Source organism: Typha angustifolia, chromosome 10 (assembly GCF_048772165.1).
Source record: "Typha angustifolia cultivar Huaian chromosome 10, ASM4877216v1, whole genome shotgun sequence".
Taxonomy (NCBI): Eukaryota; Viridiplantae; Streptophyta; class Magnoliopsida; order Poales; family Typhaceae; genus Typha; species Typha angustifolia.
The window spans coordinates 7,813,351-7,833,595 of NC_133248.1; the positions used below are offsets into that span (position 1 = coordinate 7,813,351).

The window sequence follows — 20,245 nt, forward strand, 5'->3', positions numbered from 1 at the left end:
TCTTTTTCCCTATATTATTTCAATTTTTCTCCTATGTGATTAATATCTCTTAAAATATTTATTAATGACTGAAATTTTCTATGTATCCTGGAAATCATGATACTAACTTACTAATAAAAAGCCTCTTCCAATAAATTAGAGTACTAGTTCTGAAAACAGTTAAATAAATCCTTTGGTTCCATGGAATCTTTACCTGATATTGTGATTATATAGTGGCTCTCTCTTGTTCTCTCCCTTTTAATTACAAAAACTTTTTTAGTGATTATTATATCATTAACTCCCATTATCTGGGCTATTATAACCAGAGGAAATTTCAATTTATCACAATGTGGTATGACTTAATTTCAACCTACCCCCCCCTATAAAACATATAAACAAAAGGATTCAATTCCTTGTTGAACAAAATCACATGAGAAGAAAGAAAAGAACGACATAATAATAGACTTCTCGCATATAACTATCGACAGTTTAGCCATCCTGTGGAAAAAACCTCTTTCAACATAATAACAACAAAAAAAAGGAAAAACATAATAGCAAATTGACTCCTTTTTCAATCATATAAAGAAACCTCCTGAGTCTATTCTTGATTCCAATGGCTTCCTATAATTGAATGATTAATACTTCTGAGCCATCAACACACTGACTCTTATTCTTTTTAGTTAAGAAAAGACGGGTTACTAAGTTTAGATTCTTACAACCTGCTTGCCTACATTTTTACCAGTAAAAAGCCCGGCAAGAGCAGCTGGAGCATTCTCCAGGCCTTCAGTCATGTCTTCTATGTATTTAATACTTCCTTCTTTGTAGTATTTGATCATCTGTTCCAAGAATTGAGGAAACAAGTGAAGGTAATCACTTTGCAGGAATCCCTGCATCCTGACACGTTTCATTATAAGACAAACCAGGTTATGGATCCCATTAGCATCAAATATTCCTTGCTGAGAAACCACCCCGCAAGCGGCAATCCGCCCATGCACCCTCATGTTGAGAAGCGCAGCGTCGAGCATAGATCCACCCACATTATCAAAGTAGATGTCTATACCTTGTGGAAAGTACCTGAAAACCAAAGGTTTATCGATCTAGCTCTGTCAGAGTTGGATATAAAGAATTAGAAACGGAATAACAAAAGCAAAAATAAGGGACTTGGCTTCTACACCATCAATAAGAGACTATTTTCTATAGAAGGAATAGATGATTAGAAAAGCAGGGTAACACAGTAAAAGAGTAAATATATGTATATATATTATAGATATACAAGATTAAAGAAACAAATAGTTAAAATATATATAACACAATTCAGTGCAAGAACTTAAAACTACAACTGGATAGCTATCAGAATAAGGTTTATCTATATTCCACGCAATGCATAAAGAAAAAACTGACCGTTGTAAAGCTGCATTCAAGTCAGACTCCTCTTTGTAATTGAAAGCTTCATCAAAACCCAGCTGGTTCTTCAGAAGTTCAACCTAATATATGCTCAATTATTATCTCAAACACGTAAACATTCACTAGTCATATATACTATATCACTTATTTGAAAAGAAAAAAGGTACCTTCTGTTTTGTTCCAGCACTTCCGACAACGTAACAGCCCTTGAGCTTTGCAAGCTGACCGACAAGCTGGCCTACCGCTCCTGATGCTGCAGATACAAAAACAAATTCTCCCTTCTTTGGGGAGCAAATCTCATAGAGTCCAGCATAAGCTGTAAAGCCCGGCATACCTGCACCCAGCATCAAAATGTTTAGCATTCAGCTATACTTAATGAAAAAATAGCCTAAAAAGAATATTAGCATGGAACAAGAATGATCTAAGATAGCTACGTACCGAGATATCCTATATGATAAGAAAGAGGGACATCGTTTACTTGAATTTTCCTCAATTGCTCGGTCTTCTGAATTAAACTATATTCTTCCCATCTTATCATTCCGGAAACCAAGTCGCCCACCTGAAAGTTTGGATTAGCGGAGTCCACTACTTTGGACACCCCAAAGCCCTCCATGACCTACAAATGTAAGAAACTTACCGTAAGAACAATCAAGTGAAATTAGTAAAATTTTGACATGATATATGGCACCATCCAAATGGAAAGTAAGCTACAACGATTTGTACGCAAAGAATATCTTGATTAGGAATATTAATTGAAGAAATCAAGGTCTTATAGGTAGGACTAACATACACCAGAAATTTGATGGAAAAAAAAGAGAAAAAGAGAAGGAATTTTTTATCTGCCATCACCAAAGAAGACGAGCAATTTTCATAGAAAGGTGAGAGCTTTTTTACCGATCCCGGCTGGAATGGAGGGATGTAAGACCCGTAGTGCTCCCTCATCCTCCCCCTCAAGAAGGGATCGCAAGAGAGGTAGAGGTTCTTCAAGAGGACAGCCCCCGCCGCCCCCTCGGGAACCCTAGTCCTCGCCTTACCCACCTTCACCTCCATGTCCGTCTCCTTCGGGCTCCCCTCGATGAAGCGCTTGAATACAACCATCTTGTTACTCACCTCCATTCTTCTTCCTCCTCCTCCTCGTTTGCCCTTTGGGTTTGGGGGTTCGGTGTGGTTTTAAAAGCGCAACGGCGCGGGTTGGTAAGGCAGGGAGTGAGACACCGAGGCTGGTGTCCCGTGGAATGGGACGGGGTGGGCGTGAGCTGCCACAGCCACGTCTGGAGCATTGAACAGGGAACAGCGAGCAGAGAGCCAACGAACCATGAATTTTTCTTTCCCTCCTCCGTCTTAGTCCGCTGACCGCAGTAATGCGAGTTTGATCGGACTCTTCTTGGAATTGCAAGCTAACTTCCAAATATTCGGTTTTGAACCAAACTAACCCTCTTTTAATCTTTATTTACCAAAATAAATAACACTGATTTATTTAAGCATTTTACTTGTTCAAAAATAAAAATGCCCATCATTTTAGTGTTTTTCTAAATAAAACACTGATTTATTAGAATATTTTACTAAGGAAAGATGATACATATAAAACGTTGAACAGTTAAATATTTTATAATTAAAAATACTAAATTAGGTGGAAACTATTATTTTTGCGGATCATAACTTCTAACCAATAGTCTATTTTAGACTTATGATATGTTATTACGAAGATATAACTTCTAACTGAGTGTCTATGTTAGACTTATGATATGTCATTATGAAGATGAAACAAAAATAAATATAATAATTTTAACCAAAGCTTAATCGAATCTCAAACGAGAAAGAGAGAGATAGAAATAAATAAAAAAGTTTATAATATTATAACAATATATTATTGTGGAGATATGAAAATATTTATAGGTTAAAATAGTGCCCGCTATGCTCAGAATCACTAAAAGAAATGATACCTTCTCCAAATTTTAATTTTAATTTTTTTTTATATTTACTAATATAATGTTGAACTATTCAGTATTTTCTAAAGTGTAAAGCGTTAAATAATTTAGTATTTTATAAAAATAAAATCTTAATATTTTCATCTAAAATAGAATGCTAAATTATTCGATACTCATTTTAATATTAAAAATGAGATATAGTTTAGTTAGGTAAATAGAATTTAAAAAGGGTTAGTTTGGTGAAAAGAAAAAAAGAACTCCCACACATTAGTCAACACTTCTATTTCATTCTTGATTCCTCCATTTGGTTGCTAAAAAGTCTTCTATCCTTTGTTGAATAGAGAGACTCTGTTCTTTGTTAGCTCCATAGAACGTTAGATAGGTTCCATTTTTTCTCTGTCTTTCTTTTCCTTTTCTTTTCACATATTAAAAGCAGTTCTAAGATGTTTGTTTGTTTACTTGAGATAATTAATAAGTCTGAGCCCAATTTCTTGACCCACCCACCAACATCCATGGGGGGCAAAGAACAGCACTATGTGTTCTCTTCTCAACTAACTTCCAAAATATAATTATTCTTTGGATCTAATATATTACTTTAAAATATTAGGAAAATTTTGAAATAACACACTATATTTTCATCAATATCTTAGGTGGCCCAATTTTCCATAAGTAAACGACATGAACACTGTTGTTACTAATCCAGGGAGTGGCAACTTGAGATAATATATACAACAATATAAGTTTATAACCAATGAGATCCCCACATAGGCAATGATAAAAAAGCTCATTAAATTATCAAGTAATATTGTAGAAATAAGAACATAAATAATTTGCTTTGACATCCACAACAACCTTATTTGTTATACATTGCGAAGTATAGATAAAACTAATGGCTAATCTGACTGTTCTCGCCTAGTGCTCGAAATATCTTTCGCATGTTGAGAAGCAGTGGGCTGCTTACTTGCTAGATTTTCACTCATATCATGTAAGTGAATGATCGCTGAGTACTGGAACTTATCTTTGTCTTAATATATTTTTGCGACGATATACAAGCGATCATAATAAAGGGGAAAACAAAAGATAGGACACCTTCCAACTAAGCACACATTATTTTACCAACACCTCAGCAAACATTTCCCAACTAATGGCCAAAATAGCTAAGGTGACGCTGATACAAATGAGCTATTCTGTGAACATGATGAGAGTAGTAGCGTACCATTTGCCTGGAGAAAACTGTGCATCACAACATGCAGAGATGGAGATCAAGTTATATCAACAAATGAAGGGATAGCTGTAGCACAACATTTCATGTCATGATACTAGGAATAAATTGCTTATTTATGCAGCATTTCAAGTTTTTCCTTTACCGTGCCACAATAAGTTCATCTAGGAAATCAGCATCTGTACTTTGAAGCGGCAACACTATTTCATCATCAGCTGTGAAGTGATATCTTTCTCCAATAGCTCTCAGAAGCTGATATACCTCAAACATAGTTGGCCTTTCTTTAGGAGAAGACAGAGCACAAGAACATGCAACTTTCAAAAATTGGAGAAGCTCGGCGTCATAGTTCTTTCCTATTAAAGACTTATCTATTGCCTCTTGAAGAAGAGAATTGTTAGAAAGATAAATGATCCACTCTACCAAATTGCGCTTAAGGCTCTCTGGAGCATTGGACACTTGAGTGGGTCTCTGGCCAGTTACAAGCTCAAGCAGAACTATTCCAAAGCTGTAAACATCACCCTTAGGAGTAGCTAATAGCGTGCTGGCATACTCAGGTGCCACATAACCGAAATCACCAAACTCGCCATTAACAAAAGTGCTAAGATGAGTATCAATTGGATTCATAAGTCTTGCAAGTCCAAAGTCAGATATCTTAGGTTCATAATCTTCATCCAAGAGGATGCACTTGGAGCTTATGTTCCTATGAAGAATACGTGGATTGCAACTATGATGAAGCCATGCTAGGCCTCTAGCTGCTCCAATACTGATTCTTAGCCTTAGTGGCCACTCTACAGCATTCTCTTTGCCATCTGCCTGATGTAGCTGATCGTACAGGCTTCCGTTGGACATGTGCTTATATACCAACAACCTCTCCTTCTTGGCATCACAAAAGCCCAAAAGGGGAACCAAGTTGCGGTGCCTTACACTACCTAGTGTTGCCATCTCCGAGGCAAATTGTGATTCAGAATATTGTGAATCCTGTAGCCTTTTAACAGCAAGAAAAGAACCATCAGGCTGTACTGCCCTGTACATAGTGCCTGTTCTCCCTGTGCCAATGATATTTTCTTTGCTGAAGTCATTGGTGGCCTTCATAAGATCACTCAGGTTCATTTTTGAGACAGATTTTTCAAACAGGGAAACCTGGATAATAAAGAAAATCATGAGTCTGTATACACAATAAGCAAGGTAAATAAAATATCACAAATTTGGAAACTGTGTTATTGAGCTTACCTTAATAGCTTTGGTTCCCTTTAGACTCTTTGCCCATTTATTTTCATGAGTGTCCCTTTCCTTCTTCTTGATAGGCACTTTACGTGAATAGTAAAATAGAACAATCCCTGCTAGTGTAACAACAAATAAAGCTCCACCAATAGCTGCCCCAATAATGACTGCAGGGTGTTGCTTCCTGGTAAGCCCCTGGCAAGCATCCAAAGGAGTCCCACAAAGCCCTGGATTGTTTGCAAAGCCTTCAGATGAAAAGGAACTCAAAAATTGTGGAATGGAACCAGATAAGAGATTATCAGCGACATTAATTGATGTCAATCGAGTAAGCCGGCTCATTTGCCATGGAATTTCTCCAGTTAGCTGGTTGTGTTTAAGATCAAGGATATTAAGATATGTACAGTTTGATAGGTTTGCAGGAATTTCAGCCGAAAAATTATTATAGGAGAGATCAAGACTTGTCACATACTGCAACATTTTCGAGATGTTGGCAGGAATGGGTCCAGAAAGGTTGTTATAGGAAAGGTCTAGTCCAGTCAAACTAGAACAATTTTCAAGACCCAAAGGAAATTGGCCTTCAAGGCCCATATTGGAGAGATGCAAATTAAGAACCTTATTTTCATCTGGATGCCAGCATTCGACACCATTAAATTTGCATATGTAACCCTCAGTGTTGTTATTGAAGTTCCATGAATCCGCAAGAAAGCTATTTGGGTCTTTCAAAGATTGCTTTAAAGTTCTCAAGCATTGGATATCACTCTCCGTGCCATAACATATGTTGCTCAATAACAGTAAGAAAAGGGCTTCAAGAGGAGTGGAAAGAGCCCTCCTTTTCATGGCAACAAACATGAGTATATCAATTGCTGCACCTCTAGCGAATTTAAATAGCCAAGACAGTTCTCTACAGCTTCTCAGTTTGTGACTTCACCTACACAAAAAATAGTTTAAGTTACTAATATGTTGAAGACCACCAAAAGGAAACATTTACCAATGGATACTTACCACAAAACAGCCAAGACAGGCTTGATGTTTAAATTTATTATTACTACCCTAAACAACTTAAAAGCATATTTTCCATGATTATTGAAATAAACAAGTAAACAAAGTAACAGGAGCAAGACTAAGCATGAAATCATTTTAGCAAGAGTACAAACTCATTTAAGGAGATAACACAAGAACTAGCTCATCAAGGCAGATGCTCTCTTTAAAGTCAGAAGGTACTTAAATCAAATTTACACTCCAACAATCTATCTGAAGCCAAAATGTCCACACTAATCCATATGGATGTTTAGCAGAATTATTAAAGACAGAAACTTGTAAAGCTCCTCCTTAATTCTCATTTCTCAGCTACTAAAAACAAGTAAGGTCAGAACATAGAAGCATAAAACAGCACTGGAAAAGAAAATGAACTAGGCAAAAGATCCATATAGTGACAGAAAATCAATTCAATTACTCATAACATCATAAGCATCGACATATTCTTCCAACTTCTATTTCCACCTAAATCAAACCTTGAGCCCAATTCACAATCACCGTCCAACACCCACCAAGATTTAAGCACATCTCCATGGAGAAATTTCATAAAAATATCATCTTGATCCAACCCATCAAAGACCCAGATGGCAGTAAGCTCACCAAAGCGTAAAAACCAGAGCCTAGATGTGTTAGCTTGAAATTAATAAAAAAAGACATAACAAAATAAATAAATAAAGAAGAATCGCTCACCAGCGAGTCCCATGTAGAGAGAGAGAGAAGAGATGGAGAAGCATGGAGCCCGACCAAGGAAACTTATGCCTAAAAGACTTCCCCAGGAAGGGAAGGTGGGGTCGTAGGCGACGTGAGAACGCGGAAATCAACGAGGGACCAGAGAGAGGGGAGAGACCGGGAGGACTTTCCTGACCTTGGCGTAGTTTCGACGGTCGCAGAGATTAAAGTCATAATTGCAAGTATAGATGAAACTTAGTGGTGGAGAGTGGAGTCAGTTGAAAGGATTCCGTGTGCACTACTACCATCAGCTTCTCCGTCTTTATGCCTACTATTTCCTCTCTCATTCTCACTACTATTCCTTGGAGAAGACATTCTTTTCTAGCCGCGCTTTGAACAAGGGGGATTCTTTTCCAGGAACCCTTTAATTGGATCTAATTTTTTTTATAATAATTATCACCGATTCCATCGACATACCTTAAATTATTTTTATATCCACATAATTTCCTTAGTTTAGAGATCTATATGGTTAAAAAAGAAGAAGAAGATATTAGTTCACAGAGTTTTGTACAGTGGTTTAGTTTATCTATCCCATTAATCTGTTGTACAGTAGTATTTATCATAGATTTATAAAAGACAACAGCAAAAGTTTCTTGTTGTTTGTAAATTTATATAAACTTTGTTTACAACAAATTAAGAGTAAGAATCTAGAATAGCTTCTCTAAGTTTTACTTTAATCACAAATTAAATAGAGTTTTAAGCGATAATTACACTAAGATCTTCTTAACTATCGCTTACTTTTACGTACATTTTCTCATCGTAATTTGCTACCTATTGATCCCAAACTATGAAAAATTTTTTAAAGGAAAACATGAAATAAATTTGTATTCTTAATTTTGCTTTATATTTTTTTTTAAAAATAAAGATAAAATAGTTCTTACAAATGAAGTGTAAGTGAGCTGAGTTTGAACAAGCCGACTTCAACTTAGGCTCGGATAGAAATTTATTTTAAGTCTTATTTTAATTTTGTCAAGGTTTGGCTTGGCTCAATTTGAACTTAACTCAAGCCGAGCTTGAGCTATAAACAAATTTATTTTTTAAGTCTTCAAATAGGCAAGCTCACGAAGTCTTAAATAACCCTATTTTCAAGCTATAAATGAGTTGTCTATTTTCAAGTCGTAAACGAGCCAGGCATAGTTTCAAGCCTTAAATGAGCCAACTTTAACTAATTATTATAATATATATATATATATATATATATATATATATATATATAATATGTAATACTTTTTAAGCTTATCAAACTGACATGAGTGAACCAATTTCATTTTAGGCTTTATTTGAAATTGATTTCAAGCCTTGCTTTCTTGTTTACGCTCAGTATAACTCAATTCTAGTTGAGTTTTGAGTTGAGCTTGAGGTGATCGTTTATTTTGACACCCCCGAATTAGATGATCTCGGTACTAATAACTAACTAAAAAAATATAGAACATATATGCCATTAATTTAATAAAAAATCTAACAAACAATTAATAAAAGAAGCATTTTAAAGATTTCTGTATAATTAAAATAGTTAATATATCACGAGAAATAAAATAAAAAGGTATATGTGAATATCAGCAACACTTTGAAAGAATAAACATGAAGTCCATGTGACACAAGCTATTTTATTTTATTTTTCACTCAGCCCACCTAAACCATCTGTCCCAAAAGATATAAGTTTGAACAGAATGTTGAATTATTTAATGCAGTTGCACTTAAGTTAAAGTTCTAATCATCTTAAATTATACCATAAACATATGTGTCTTATACTTCTAACCCTATCTAGGAGACTTAACATGACTATTTATTATTAGGGATTTGCTCCAAATGCCAATCCATAGAGCAATGAGAGGATATCATCCACCATAAGAGTGGTCAAAAGAAGTCTATCATAACTAAGCATTTCCTACATAGCATGTTTAACATAGTTTAATAATGGAGGAGACAGTGGATAGTAGTTTTAGCCAAACTTTTGAAGAAGGGCCCCAAAAATTATTCCTTCCTTTATTTTCATTAGAAAACTCTTCTATATTCCAGGTTGAGATAAGCACTGTTGCAAAGTAAAGTTTAGCTCCTTAAACTTATCTTTCATCATGTCAAAATTCAGAATGCCTCCTTAAATTTTCGCTTAATCTTTCTTTTCTTTTCATCCAAAACCAACGGTGGAGATAATCTTCGATTAAAATTGTTGAATATTTGACATTTTTTCTTTTACATTTTCTCTTTTTATACAAATTTTTAATATCTAAAATATAAAAATGAGAAAGATTTTATAAAAAGGAGTGAAATACTTAGCTAGTTGTAAAAATAAATATAGCACTTTAAGACCCTTTTAATTATAAATACTTTTAGTAATTATTATATCATTAAATCATATTATAGTCATGAATAATTACAATTTATCTCGGTATGGTATGATTCAATTTCAACTTACCCCTATATACTTCAAACCTAAGCACAAGTTACAATGGTTTAATCAATTATTAATTTGACATATAGGAAAAAAGAAGAAGAAAACTTTAAGTACGCCCATAAAAATATAGTCCTTACTCCCATTGAAAGTTCCTTGGTTTCAATGGAAATTTCAACCGTTGTACTTTGGGATCTAATTTACCCTAGTTATAATAAAAATACTAAATTAATTATTATTTTATACATAAGTAATAATGCTAATTAGTTCAACGTTTTTGTCTGCTCCTAAAATACTGAACTGATTAGCATTTTATGTATATAAATTTCTTTAACTTAATCTTTTAACAGTTAAAGAAAAAAAATTACTTGGCGATAAAAATGCTGAACTAATTAGCATTTTTAGAAATACTGATTAATTTAGTGTTTTTGCTAGAGCTATAGTAAATTAAACCCCATTTGATAATAAGTTTGAGGTATAATCTATTTTGGTAAAATAATAAAAAAATGAGTCTAGTTTATAGTAAATAAACTATTCTTTAAATTTATTATCAAATATGGTCTAATTTAGAGTCCTCTTAATAAAAAACGATGATCAGTTCAGTATTTTTCTCTGATCCTAAAATGTCAAACTACTTGGTGTTTTATGTATATAAATTTCTTTAATTTAATCTTTTAGTAGTTAAAGAAAGAAATTGTCTGATGATAAGAATGCTGAACTGATTAGTATTTTAGTATTTTTGTTACGACCACAGTAAATTAAATCCCATCTAATAGTAAATAAATACGAGGGAAGTACATTTTTTGATAAAACTAAATAAATAAAAATAGCGTCTTGGTCAAGAAAAAGTCCCACGTTTTTCTTTAATTTATTTATTTTTTTCCTTTTCCTCGGTCGTCGGGTGTAAACAGAGAGAAGTACGGCATCTTGTTGCCGGCGTTCCGAACGGAACTCTCTTTCTTTCTCCGCAGTCAAGTCGACAACCCACTTTTGTCACTTGCCGGGGGACCCACCTTTGGATGTATCGTGACGTGTGGATTAATCGGAGGTCAAATTTAGTAGCTTCCCTTGAGGAGCAGGGGAGGGGACTGTTGGCTGCGTGAGCGTGACTGCTGAACTGTGAACTCAAAGAGAAGAAACTAAGAAAGCGATCGAAAGAGACGTGAAAAAAGATCAAAGATTGGCATTAGGTTGATGTGTTTTCTCTGTCATGGGGATCTATGATTAGTCCTCCTCTTCAAGGAGGGATGCATCTTGTTAGATCTCTATCAACCTCTTCTTCATGTCCTTTAGAGTAATAATTATTTCTTTTCAACCTGTCATCCAGATCATGATCTTTGATAATCCATAACCTTGTATCATTCTTCAAGCAGACATGAGGCAATGATCAAAAGTGCAGTGAACATCACTCAGTTCAACATACATCTACAGTAAAGACAAGAGCACAAAGTTTACTCTACAGTATCACTCGATCCCTAAGACCCACAGAATAACTAATCAAAGAAGATGAAGAACACAATGGACTGTGTCTATTTCAATGTCGTATTGCTATCAATTACTAGTATTTATATATATATAAATTATAGGCAGCTTGGAGGAACTACTGAGCCAGAGGCAATCCCATAGGCATGTTTGCAGTAAGAGTGTGCTCTTTGGTTCTGATAGCTGAGCTTGATGTCCTGCAAGCTAATTCCGCTGCATGGATTACTTGGGCTGCAGTCAAAATTTACTGCCACTTGCGTTGCTGATGTCCCATGGATCCCCACATACTTCACCTCGCTGACTTTGATGCCAGAACTCTGGAATTGAACGCATATATTAAATAACCAGCATCTTATGAAGAATTTTGAGGGAAAATTATGTGTCACATACTATATTTTCAAGAGTTTGTTTGGCTCATGCCAACTTTTTCAGCATTTTAAATTTCCAGTTGATGACTTGAGGGTTATTCTTCATGGATTTTTATATTCCTCAACAAAGACCATCATTCTTTGGTGAAATATTTAGAGAGAAAAAATATATAATTTTTTTAATTAAATTCTTAGAAAAAAATTTCTATTCAATTAGTTATCGTTAGTTTAAAATTAACGATGGGCTGTTTTAGTAAAAAGAATAGTAGGAATTGAATGATAAATATCCATATGATAAAAGTGCACAAATATATACCTTGTTAGGGCAACCTTTTTTGGTGGGGCAATAGTTTTGATCAATGATGATAGGGTTTTGGACATTCTTCATTACTGCGTTCTCGAAGACGACTCGACTTACATTCCCTGGCCGACCTGTCCCCCATGTCTTAATTCGAACACCGTTCTGAGTACCGAAGAATGTTGTCGTCTTCACTGTTACATTCTCCACGCCTTCCTCCGAGAGCCCTCCTTGTCCTTTGCCCAAGCTTCCAATGCTAACAAGAAAAATAAAGAACCCAACAACGTTGACACCAAATTAATCCTAGAGCATAATATTTGATACCCTTAACCCACTCTTATATATATATATATATATATATATATATATTCCATTTATATTTTGTGACACATTAATCATATAAAACCTTGAAAGTTATCCCCGTCTTCGGATCATTTTTCTCTTATTTTAGAGGAAAATAAGATGCTTATTTCATATTTTTGTTTAAAGCGAGTTGGGAGGGTTTATATGATAATGGGCTATAATTTAGAGCCATGAACATAACATTCTTAATATATAATTTTAAACAAGACAAGGTCTTGGCTGAAAAATAGCACTATTAACACCCATACAACCACACCCTATACTATAAATAATTTCCTCTCCTTTTATTATTTATAAATACAAACTCCGATTTACTTAATTAAACAAGCACCTGACATATTAATGGAATTAAAATTAGAATATTTCTTTCACTCCTCTAATAAGATCTTTGAGATTAAACAACAAATTCTTTTTTTTTTCTGGTTTCCGTTGATCTTATGAAATTTAATATTTGGATATAATTTTAGTTGTTTATAAGCTTTGATCTAATTGAGTTCTATAATTAGTTTAAGTATATCTTTTAACAAATAAAGGGGTCTATTTGTAAATAACGAAAAGAAAAGGCTTTTTTTTTAATTTATGTTATTAAATTGAGAGAGATATTTTTAATAGTTCAAGGTTCTAAGTGTAATTATCCCAGACTTTTTATTATAGTTAGTTAGGTCTACCTACAAATCCACTAAGGTATAGCTTGACCGGTGGACCCAAACTAGAAGATGAGTCGATTCATATCATAAATATAATATGAGTGAGCTAAATTTCTAAGAAGAGAGCCATGCAAAGTTCATAGAATGCTCACCTGATCCCATGGCCGGGGCCGCAGAAGACGCGCTCGATCCAGAGGTGGGCGGTGCCCGGCCCGACGGAGATGCAGTCGTCGCCGGTCTTTATGTTCGCCTGGGCGATCGTCACTCCGGTGGACATCTGGACGTGGATGCCGTCGGTGTTAGGGCTGTTCCCCGGGGCGCGAATGTTGACGCCGTTCACCGTCACGCCGTGGCAGCGGAGGATGACGATGTGGAAGAGCTCGGCGTTGATCGACGTCAGGCCGTCGATCGTCACGTTCTTCGAGTTAGTGAACGTCAGTGACTGCATGCGAGGATCAGGTTTTACAAAAGGAAATTAGAGTTTATAATCTTATATTATTATTAGCCTTTCTGCATGGCTAAGAAATATTTGTTTTTATTTATCATTACTTAACATATTATGGACACCTTAGTATATAGGTAATTAGCAAATGTAAATAAAATCACTATTATACTTAATACTTATATATTTTATCTCTTTAGAATATCTTCTTTAAATTTAGTCAAGGTTATCTACCCATCTCCCAGAGGGGATGAGGTAATGATACTCTAGTTATAATATATATTTATATGTATAGTAACCTATAACAAGCATTTTGAGATAATAAAAGTAAATTACAAAGTGCTAACAATAATAAGAGAAAATAATAAGGTGTTTTCTTTTGAATAAATTTTCATTTGACCCAAAAATTAGAGTGTCCTGAAAGAATTCCTTATTAACGGAAAGGAGGCATTTTTAAGAAAACAAATAAAAGTGGGTGGTAGTACACAGCGAATAAACTAAGTTTTCTTCTGGGAAATTAATGTGAACAAGTTCTAAGCAAGGAAACATTTGATATTGAGAATATTGCACTACATATATAGTATTCTATGCTAAAAAGTTGATTGGTGACTACTAGTGCTACAACTTGAGCTTGTTAACGTACCGATGCACCAGTCGGACAACTCCGGCCGGCCAATTTGCAACTCCAGAGAGCCGCTCCCCGTCCGTCGAGGCTCCCTCCGGATATCGACACACCGTCGACTTTACTAAACGAGATCCACTTCCCCGAAGACCCGATTGCGCCGTAGCCGGCCGGGGCGACGATGGTCCCCTCAATCCAGAACTTAATTGCAGCACTCTTGCATGGTCCAGAAAAACTAGCCTGGCTCACCAGGAAATTCCCAGTGGGTACATGAATGGTAGCAGGCTGGGCTGAGCCACAGGCTGCAGCCCAAGCCCTAATTATCGACCGGGCCGAGTCCGTCGTGCCGTCGGGTTTGGCCCCATAATCTTGAATGTTATAGACTGCATTTGCTCCAGGTAAGGAGTAGAAGAAGAGCAATGAGAGGAGAAACAAGTGCATGAGCTCTGCCATTGGAATGCGTAAACGCTGAGGAATTGATCAATGAGAGAGGGAGGTTATACAGTTATATATAATGGATAGTTTTGGTGGAGAATTAACAACTATGTAACTCAGCCGTGGAAGAAATTAACTTTGTTTTGACTTCTTTTGGGCAGTTTGGAATTGGTAGACTATTGGTAAAGAAGCACCGAAGAGACCTAACAGTGGACCAAATTTGGGTAGTTAAGACTTGAGAAAGTCCTCTAAACTCTTAAATGGGGTTTGGTGGGTCTCAACCAGAGATCTTCTTTGGAAAATGTGTAGGAGAGAGAGGAAGGTTTCAGAGGTAGCACGATTACTTTTAATGAAAAGAAATCATACGTATCGCCATTTATGTGATATAACGAACACTTGTGACTTGCTGTTGGGTGGTTTGAAAATTTAGCTAACATGCCATCGTATAGGAAGGAATAGCTTGCATTCAAGGAAAGGAGGCTGCTGTGGTTTATTACCTTCCTTTTGATCTAATTAATGTTTGGCGTGAGTTCCGGAGGACAAGTTGTGGAGTTGACCTAACAAAAGTAATTAATCCACAGTGAGGATTAGCACTTGGACTTTGGATGACATTGAACTGAGTTATGGGTTTGAAAAGACTTGCCTTCCTAGCTCTCACTTTTAACAATTCAAACCCTTAATTTCATCTCTTGGGTATGAACCATCTACAACGACAGGTTGGATATGTATAACCATATTAATTGGGCATCTGATGATTGCATTCGAAATAAAAAATAAGAGAAAATTAGGTCAAATGCAACCATGACATCGGGGGTATAACCGTGTCGAGCTCGAGCTTAAGTTGGCTCAAAATAAGCTTCAACAAACAGGCCTATTAATATGGGCTTAGATCTCGGCTCACTCAAGTATCGAACAGACTAAGCTCTTGTCTTGAGAATGACTCGGAGATAAAAATTCTCTCTCAAATGTGAAAATTATAGCTAAATTTTTTCTCTTGCATATGTACCTCTCAACATAATAAGATCATTTTTCTTTAACTAATAATTAGTATTCAATCCCTCTTATTTATTTATTTACTTTTTTTATAGTAAGAATGGATTAAACCTAATTATATCAAGATTGTAACAATGTAAAAGAAGATACTTGATGGATAGTCAGAGTTCTCATTTCCTCCAAAGGTGTGATAGTTCAATCATGAAAGCTAAAGCAGTAAAGGATGAGAGCTGAAAGATTCAATTGTTTCTTTCCCATCAGTTTTTTCACCATATTATTGCCAATAGTATATCTTGGCTTCTGAGAAAAGATTTGGGAGCTATAATCTTCCATTCTCTTATGTTGTCCCATGATTTTTGCTAGGTGCTTATGTGTTGGGTTGATTCCTAAGATTCATTAATTGTGGAACATCATTAGTATAAAGTCTATTGAAGTGTGCCAGCCATAGAAACACCTTAATTTTGACTGGAATTGTGAGTTTCCATATGCTGCTTAAACAATCTGACCCAATCCCTCAGTAATTTAATAATTTATAATGGAATTTGACTATCTAGTTACCTCTAGGATTAAAACACTTAGTAATTTTATCTATGTCCTTTGCAAGATGCTTGCCTTTGAGAATGAGATGGATGTCTTGGATCTCTTGCTGGACTAAGGATTTCTTCGGTGTAATGTTCTGAAGATTGAAGAAAGTTTGGTGAGCCACAAGAAAAAAGGTAGTAAATGAGTGTTTGTAGCCCATCTATCAGACCAAAGGCTAACCCTTCCAAATATCACAATGGGCAAAGTGACTTTGTTCCTTGAGAGAATTCTCTTGTGGTAATAAGTTGCAAGAATAAAGCCTTTCCAAGAATATGATCAATTATTCTCAAAGAGCTTCCACCACCACTTTGCTAGGGGTGTGATGCTCCAGGCCCAAAGATTTAGTACACCTAGTCTGCTTTGATATTTTCTATAGACATTTGTCTTTTGCTTGCCTTGCCACAATAATATTTTCAATCTTATATATAATGTTATATTGCTAACTAGAATATAAAAAGGAAGAGTACAATGCTGATAGAACTGCATTGAGCATAGTTAAACAGTTGACATTTAAGAGAGATTTGGCCTTCAAACTTGGATATGATAGAATATCAGTCAGCCGAGGTGAATAATCCAATTTTGAGTGGCTACTTGAATCTTTACTTTAACCAGACAATGGGAGTCAGCCACTAAGATAAACATATTGAAGAATAAGAATTTCAATGCAAAACAAGAACAATACTTTTTGATGATACCATTAGTACGAGCTTTAGAGATCATTAGAGAGAGCAAGTCAGCCACTAAGATAAACAAAAGAGGAGATAAGGGATCAAGGCCTCTCTTTAGTCGAAAGTAATGGCTAGGGTAAACATTGATCAAGGTAGAGGAGCTAGCTAAATTTAAATAAGAAAGAGTCTAGGAAATTCACTTATCATTAGACTAATAGATCTAGTATCTTTACCTGTTGCAGCACCTCTTTTTTGAGATTTATTAATACTCTTTAAATGTGCAGAACCCTCAAACAAACTCGAGAAGATCTTAATAGTACCACACTGATAACACCCCAAAAGTTTTGAAGAGCCTTATATCTGTAACAAGTCCCATGACAACAGATTTAATTTTGTCTTCTAAGAAAGGATCAATCACAAAGAGAAGAGAAGTCAAGGTCGAGGAGGATAAGAGAGGTCCAATCCATCGTCAACCAAAGAAACAAAAGAGCTTGAAATTGTTGGTAATTTCATGTATTTGATATGAATTTTTTTATTAACTTTGAGCTAAGTTTTAAGTGGAGCCCACATATTATTAATGATGGTTTAATGGTGGAATTAGTTTAGCTCAAAGTGTATTTTATTATCAAATATTCACTTAGTCAAATCCATGAAGAGAAGTGAATGAAAATTGGCTCTAAAGTGGATATCATGGTAATGAAAAATAAAGAAAAGTGAGTTTAGTTTCATATTGGATATTTGAGAAATGTTAGTATGGTATATAAGTAATAAACTTCTTATGGATTTTGAGCCCTAAAAGGGGTACCTATTTTGTAGGTAAGGTTTAGTTTGGGATCAAAGTGGTGTATCAAAGGCCCGAAATGGCGTAGAATTATAACCTTGTTGTTTTCATTTTATCTTTAATCTATTATCATATTCATGTCCTTTAATATCACTATTGTCAAGTTTAAGATTTTTTTAGTGCAATTATATGGAAAAAATCTACTTCCAAAATTTATAGAAAATACTTTTTAATCTTTATTAGTGTTACCGATATATCTACACATCTTAATATAAGTATCATTTGTTCTTAGTGACTCATATAAAGAGTGCAACCAAGTATAACTGAAAAAGTATCCTACAAGTCTAATATTAATAACAACTGTATTTTTCACTTCAAGTACTAATATTTGTATTAACTCATTTTCTATATTAAGCGAAGATCACTCAACCTCCACTCCCTCCTCGCCATTGCCGACCTCTGCTGCGCCGCCGTCATCTATACTCGTGAGAGTAGATAACTTATTTCGTAAGGCGGAGGAGGGTCCACGGGTAGTTTGATCTTCTAAGGTAGTTTGTCACTAAGGATGATAAAAGAGGAAGGTATACGGAGCTCGTAGGAGGAAGGGGGGAAAGCTTTGTGGGGAGGAAAGAGAATGGCTCTTTGGAATATTTATTTCTTTGTTCTTAGTCTGAGTCTGAGGTAGAATATGAGTTGGGAGAATGGTTCTTTTTCTAACTCGTGGAGCCACCTCTATGTTTTGTAATCTTGCTCTACTTTTAATCTAATATATTTATAAAAATATTCCTGCAAATATGCTCATAATTATGTCAACATGGATATATATGAATATTTTCTCCTAGTGCAAGCAAATGTGCCCGTGATGCATGACAAAAAGATCGCACTATATATATATATATATATATATATATCTATATATTTGTATTATATTTAAATATACATGAAAATTTATTCACAATTTAAGGAATTATATCTGCATTGCATAGCTAGGAGTGTAAACGAGCCAAGCCTAAACGAGCCAGCTTTAGCTTAGGTTCGGTTTAAAATTATTTTTTAGCTTTATAATTCTGTTCAGGCTAGGCTCAGCTTAACTCGAGTTGAGCTTGAGCCGAGCCAGACCAAGGCCGATCCCAGCTCGAGTCGGACCAAGCCAGATCGAGCCACAACCTATTTAAGTTGAAATAAGGAGGAGGAGGATGAGGAGACGGCTTGGTGAAGGAGGAGGATGATGACGAAGCAGCGGCTTAAGGAGGAAGATAAGTACGGGGCGATGGCTTGAGGACGAGGATGAGGAGGAGGTGGGCTATGGTGGAGAAGGACGAGGTGACGACTTGAGGAGGAGGATGAGGAGGAGCTGAGCCGAGGCTTTGAGCGACAAGGAGAGCCTTTGAGCGACCGGGTCGACTTGGGAAGTTGGGATGGAAAGATTGGAATTAGGGATTTAAGATTTGACTTGAAATCCCTTTTATACCGAGCTTATCGAGCCGAGCCTAAGCGACCCATCTCCAACTAAGGCTTGGCTCGAAATTATTTTTGAGCTTTCTAACTCGACTCGGGCTTAGCTCAGCTCTAGCCAAGCCGAGCCCGAGCCGCTCTTTTATTTTGACAACCCTATGCATAGCTAAAAGCCCATTCCACCTATATAAGTTTTGCATTATATTAAAAAATGCAAAAAATATATCTACAATGCAAGAAAATATGTCCGCACTGCTTATATAAGTCTGTATATAAATTTTTTTCATAGTGTAAGTAAATATGTCTCTATTATATAGTAAAAACCCCGCACTATTTATATAAGTCTGCTTTACATCTAAGTATGTAAAAAAATGTCTGAGGTATGAAGAAATATGTGCACATTGCACCGTAAAAAGTCGGCCCACATTTTTCTCATAAAAAATTGCACAAGTAAAAATATTAATTAAAATTATGGGTATTTTGATCGAGCAATCAATAACCAAAGGATTAAAGGAGGGGCCAAAGGGAAGATATTACGGCAATTTCACTATTTTTATTAATTTAATATTAACTTTATGTCATATTAAATATATTAAATATATTATGCTCGTGTAGAGCTAAATATTACAACAGTTTTATATCGATATTAGCTGTTTTCTTTTATAGTGTACAGAATTGGAATAGTCCGTATTGCCCTTCTCTTTTTAAAAATATTTCCATCCACCGCGTCCGAGTCACGTGCTCAGATCTGTTTGACAGACTCTCCAGACTCTCCCTCCATCTCTTCGCCCCCTCCACCTCCCCCTCCCCTCTCTGCCGTGCTGTTTTCCATCTCTCTCTAGATTGGTAGAAATCCGAGCCCTAAAGCTCGAGGAGTGCCAAATTCTCTTCAGGGATCGAAGTCACCTTTGTTCAGATCCAAAAATTGATAGCTAAAAGCGGACAATCACAAGGTAATATACTGATCTCGTAATTCGCCGTCTTTTTATCTTGTTCCATCATATTAGTCGTCTTAGATCTCTACTTCATTTTGACTTGTCTCGGTAACAATGTTCTTAAAGGTGGCCATGGCGACGGCAGCCCTAACCCAAATACCCAATCGCTCGCTCATCCTCCTCTCCCTCCTCTCTTGAGCGACGGCGGCGGCAGCGGGAGCAGGGAGAGGGAGCGGCGACGGCAGGTAACTTTTCTTTCTTCTC

The 20,245-nt window shown here is 35.8% G+C and overlaps 4 protein-coding genes across 7 annotated transcripts in view; 1 reads left to right on the forward strand and 3 right to left on the reverse strand.

Annotated features, from left to right (window-relative positions):
* Positions 1–425: 425 nt before the first annotated feature.
* LOC140768540 (2-alkenal reductase (NADP(+)-dependent)) lies at positions 426–2,732 on the reverse strand. Its single transcript, XM_073108852.1, has 5 exons — positions 2,278–2,732; positions 1,822–1,999; positions 1,551–1,717; positions 1,381–1,463; positions 426–1,053 (listed from the first exon to the last, which is right to left on the reverse strand). The coding sequence occupies exons 1-5, from the start codon at positions 2,497–2,499 to the stop codon at positions 684–686; spliced, it is 1,020 nt and encodes a 339-aa protein (XP_072964953.1). The 5' UTR covers positions 2,500–2,732; the 3' UTR covers positions 426–683.
* Positions 2,733–4,078: 1,346 nt separating this feature from the next.
* LOC140768500 (probably inactive leucine-rich repeat receptor-like protein kinase At5g48380) lies at positions 4,079–7,833 on the reverse strand. 3 transcript variants are annotated; one of them, XM_073108790.1, is made up of 3 exons: positions 7,480–7,833; positions 5,764–6,682; positions 4,079–5,673 (listed from the first exon to the last, which is right to left on the reverse strand). In XM_073108790.1, the coding sequence occupies exons 2-3, from the start codon at positions 6,601–6,603 to the stop codon at positions 4,675–4,677; spliced, it is 1,839 nt and encodes a 612-aa protein (XP_072964891.1). In that variant the 5' UTR covers positions 6,604–6,682; positions 7,480–7,833; the 3' UTR covers positions 4,079–4,674. The 3 variants fall into 3 exon arrangements, with proteins under 3 accessions (XP_072964891.1, XP_072964890.1, XP_072964892.1); XM_073108789.1 differs by having other exon boundaries at positions 5,764–7,409; positions 7,480–7,832; XM_073108791.1 differs by lacking the exon at positions 7,480–7,833 and adding an exon at positions 7,266–7,472.
* A 3,391-nt stretch (positions 7,834–11,224) lies between these two features.
* LOC140768719 (polygalacturonase-like) lies at positions 11,225–14,846 on the reverse strand. The gene is made up of 4 exons (XM_073109098.1): positions 14,154–14,846; positions 13,221–13,510; positions 12,077–12,314; positions 11,225–11,709 (listed from the first exon to the last, which is right to left on the reverse strand). The coding sequence occupies exons 1-4, from the start codon at positions 14,583–14,585 to the stop codon at positions 11,491–11,493; spliced, it is 1,179 nt and encodes a 392-aa protein (XP_072965199.1). The 5' UTR covers positions 14,586–14,846; the 3' UTR covers positions 11,225–11,490.
* Positions 14,847–19,808: 4,962 nt separating this feature from the next.
* The window catches only part of LOC140768327 (protein unc-13 homolog), a 44,644-nt gene continuing 44,207 nt past the window's right edge, over positions 19,809–20,245 (forward strand). For both annotated transcript variants that reach the window (XM_073108584.1, XM_073108585.1), the window contains exons 1-2: positions 19,809–19,999; positions 20,108–20,226. The gene's annotated coding sequence lies outside the window, so the exon portion shown is untranslated. The remainder of the gene's footprint in view (positions 20,000–20,107; positions 20,227–20,245) is intronic.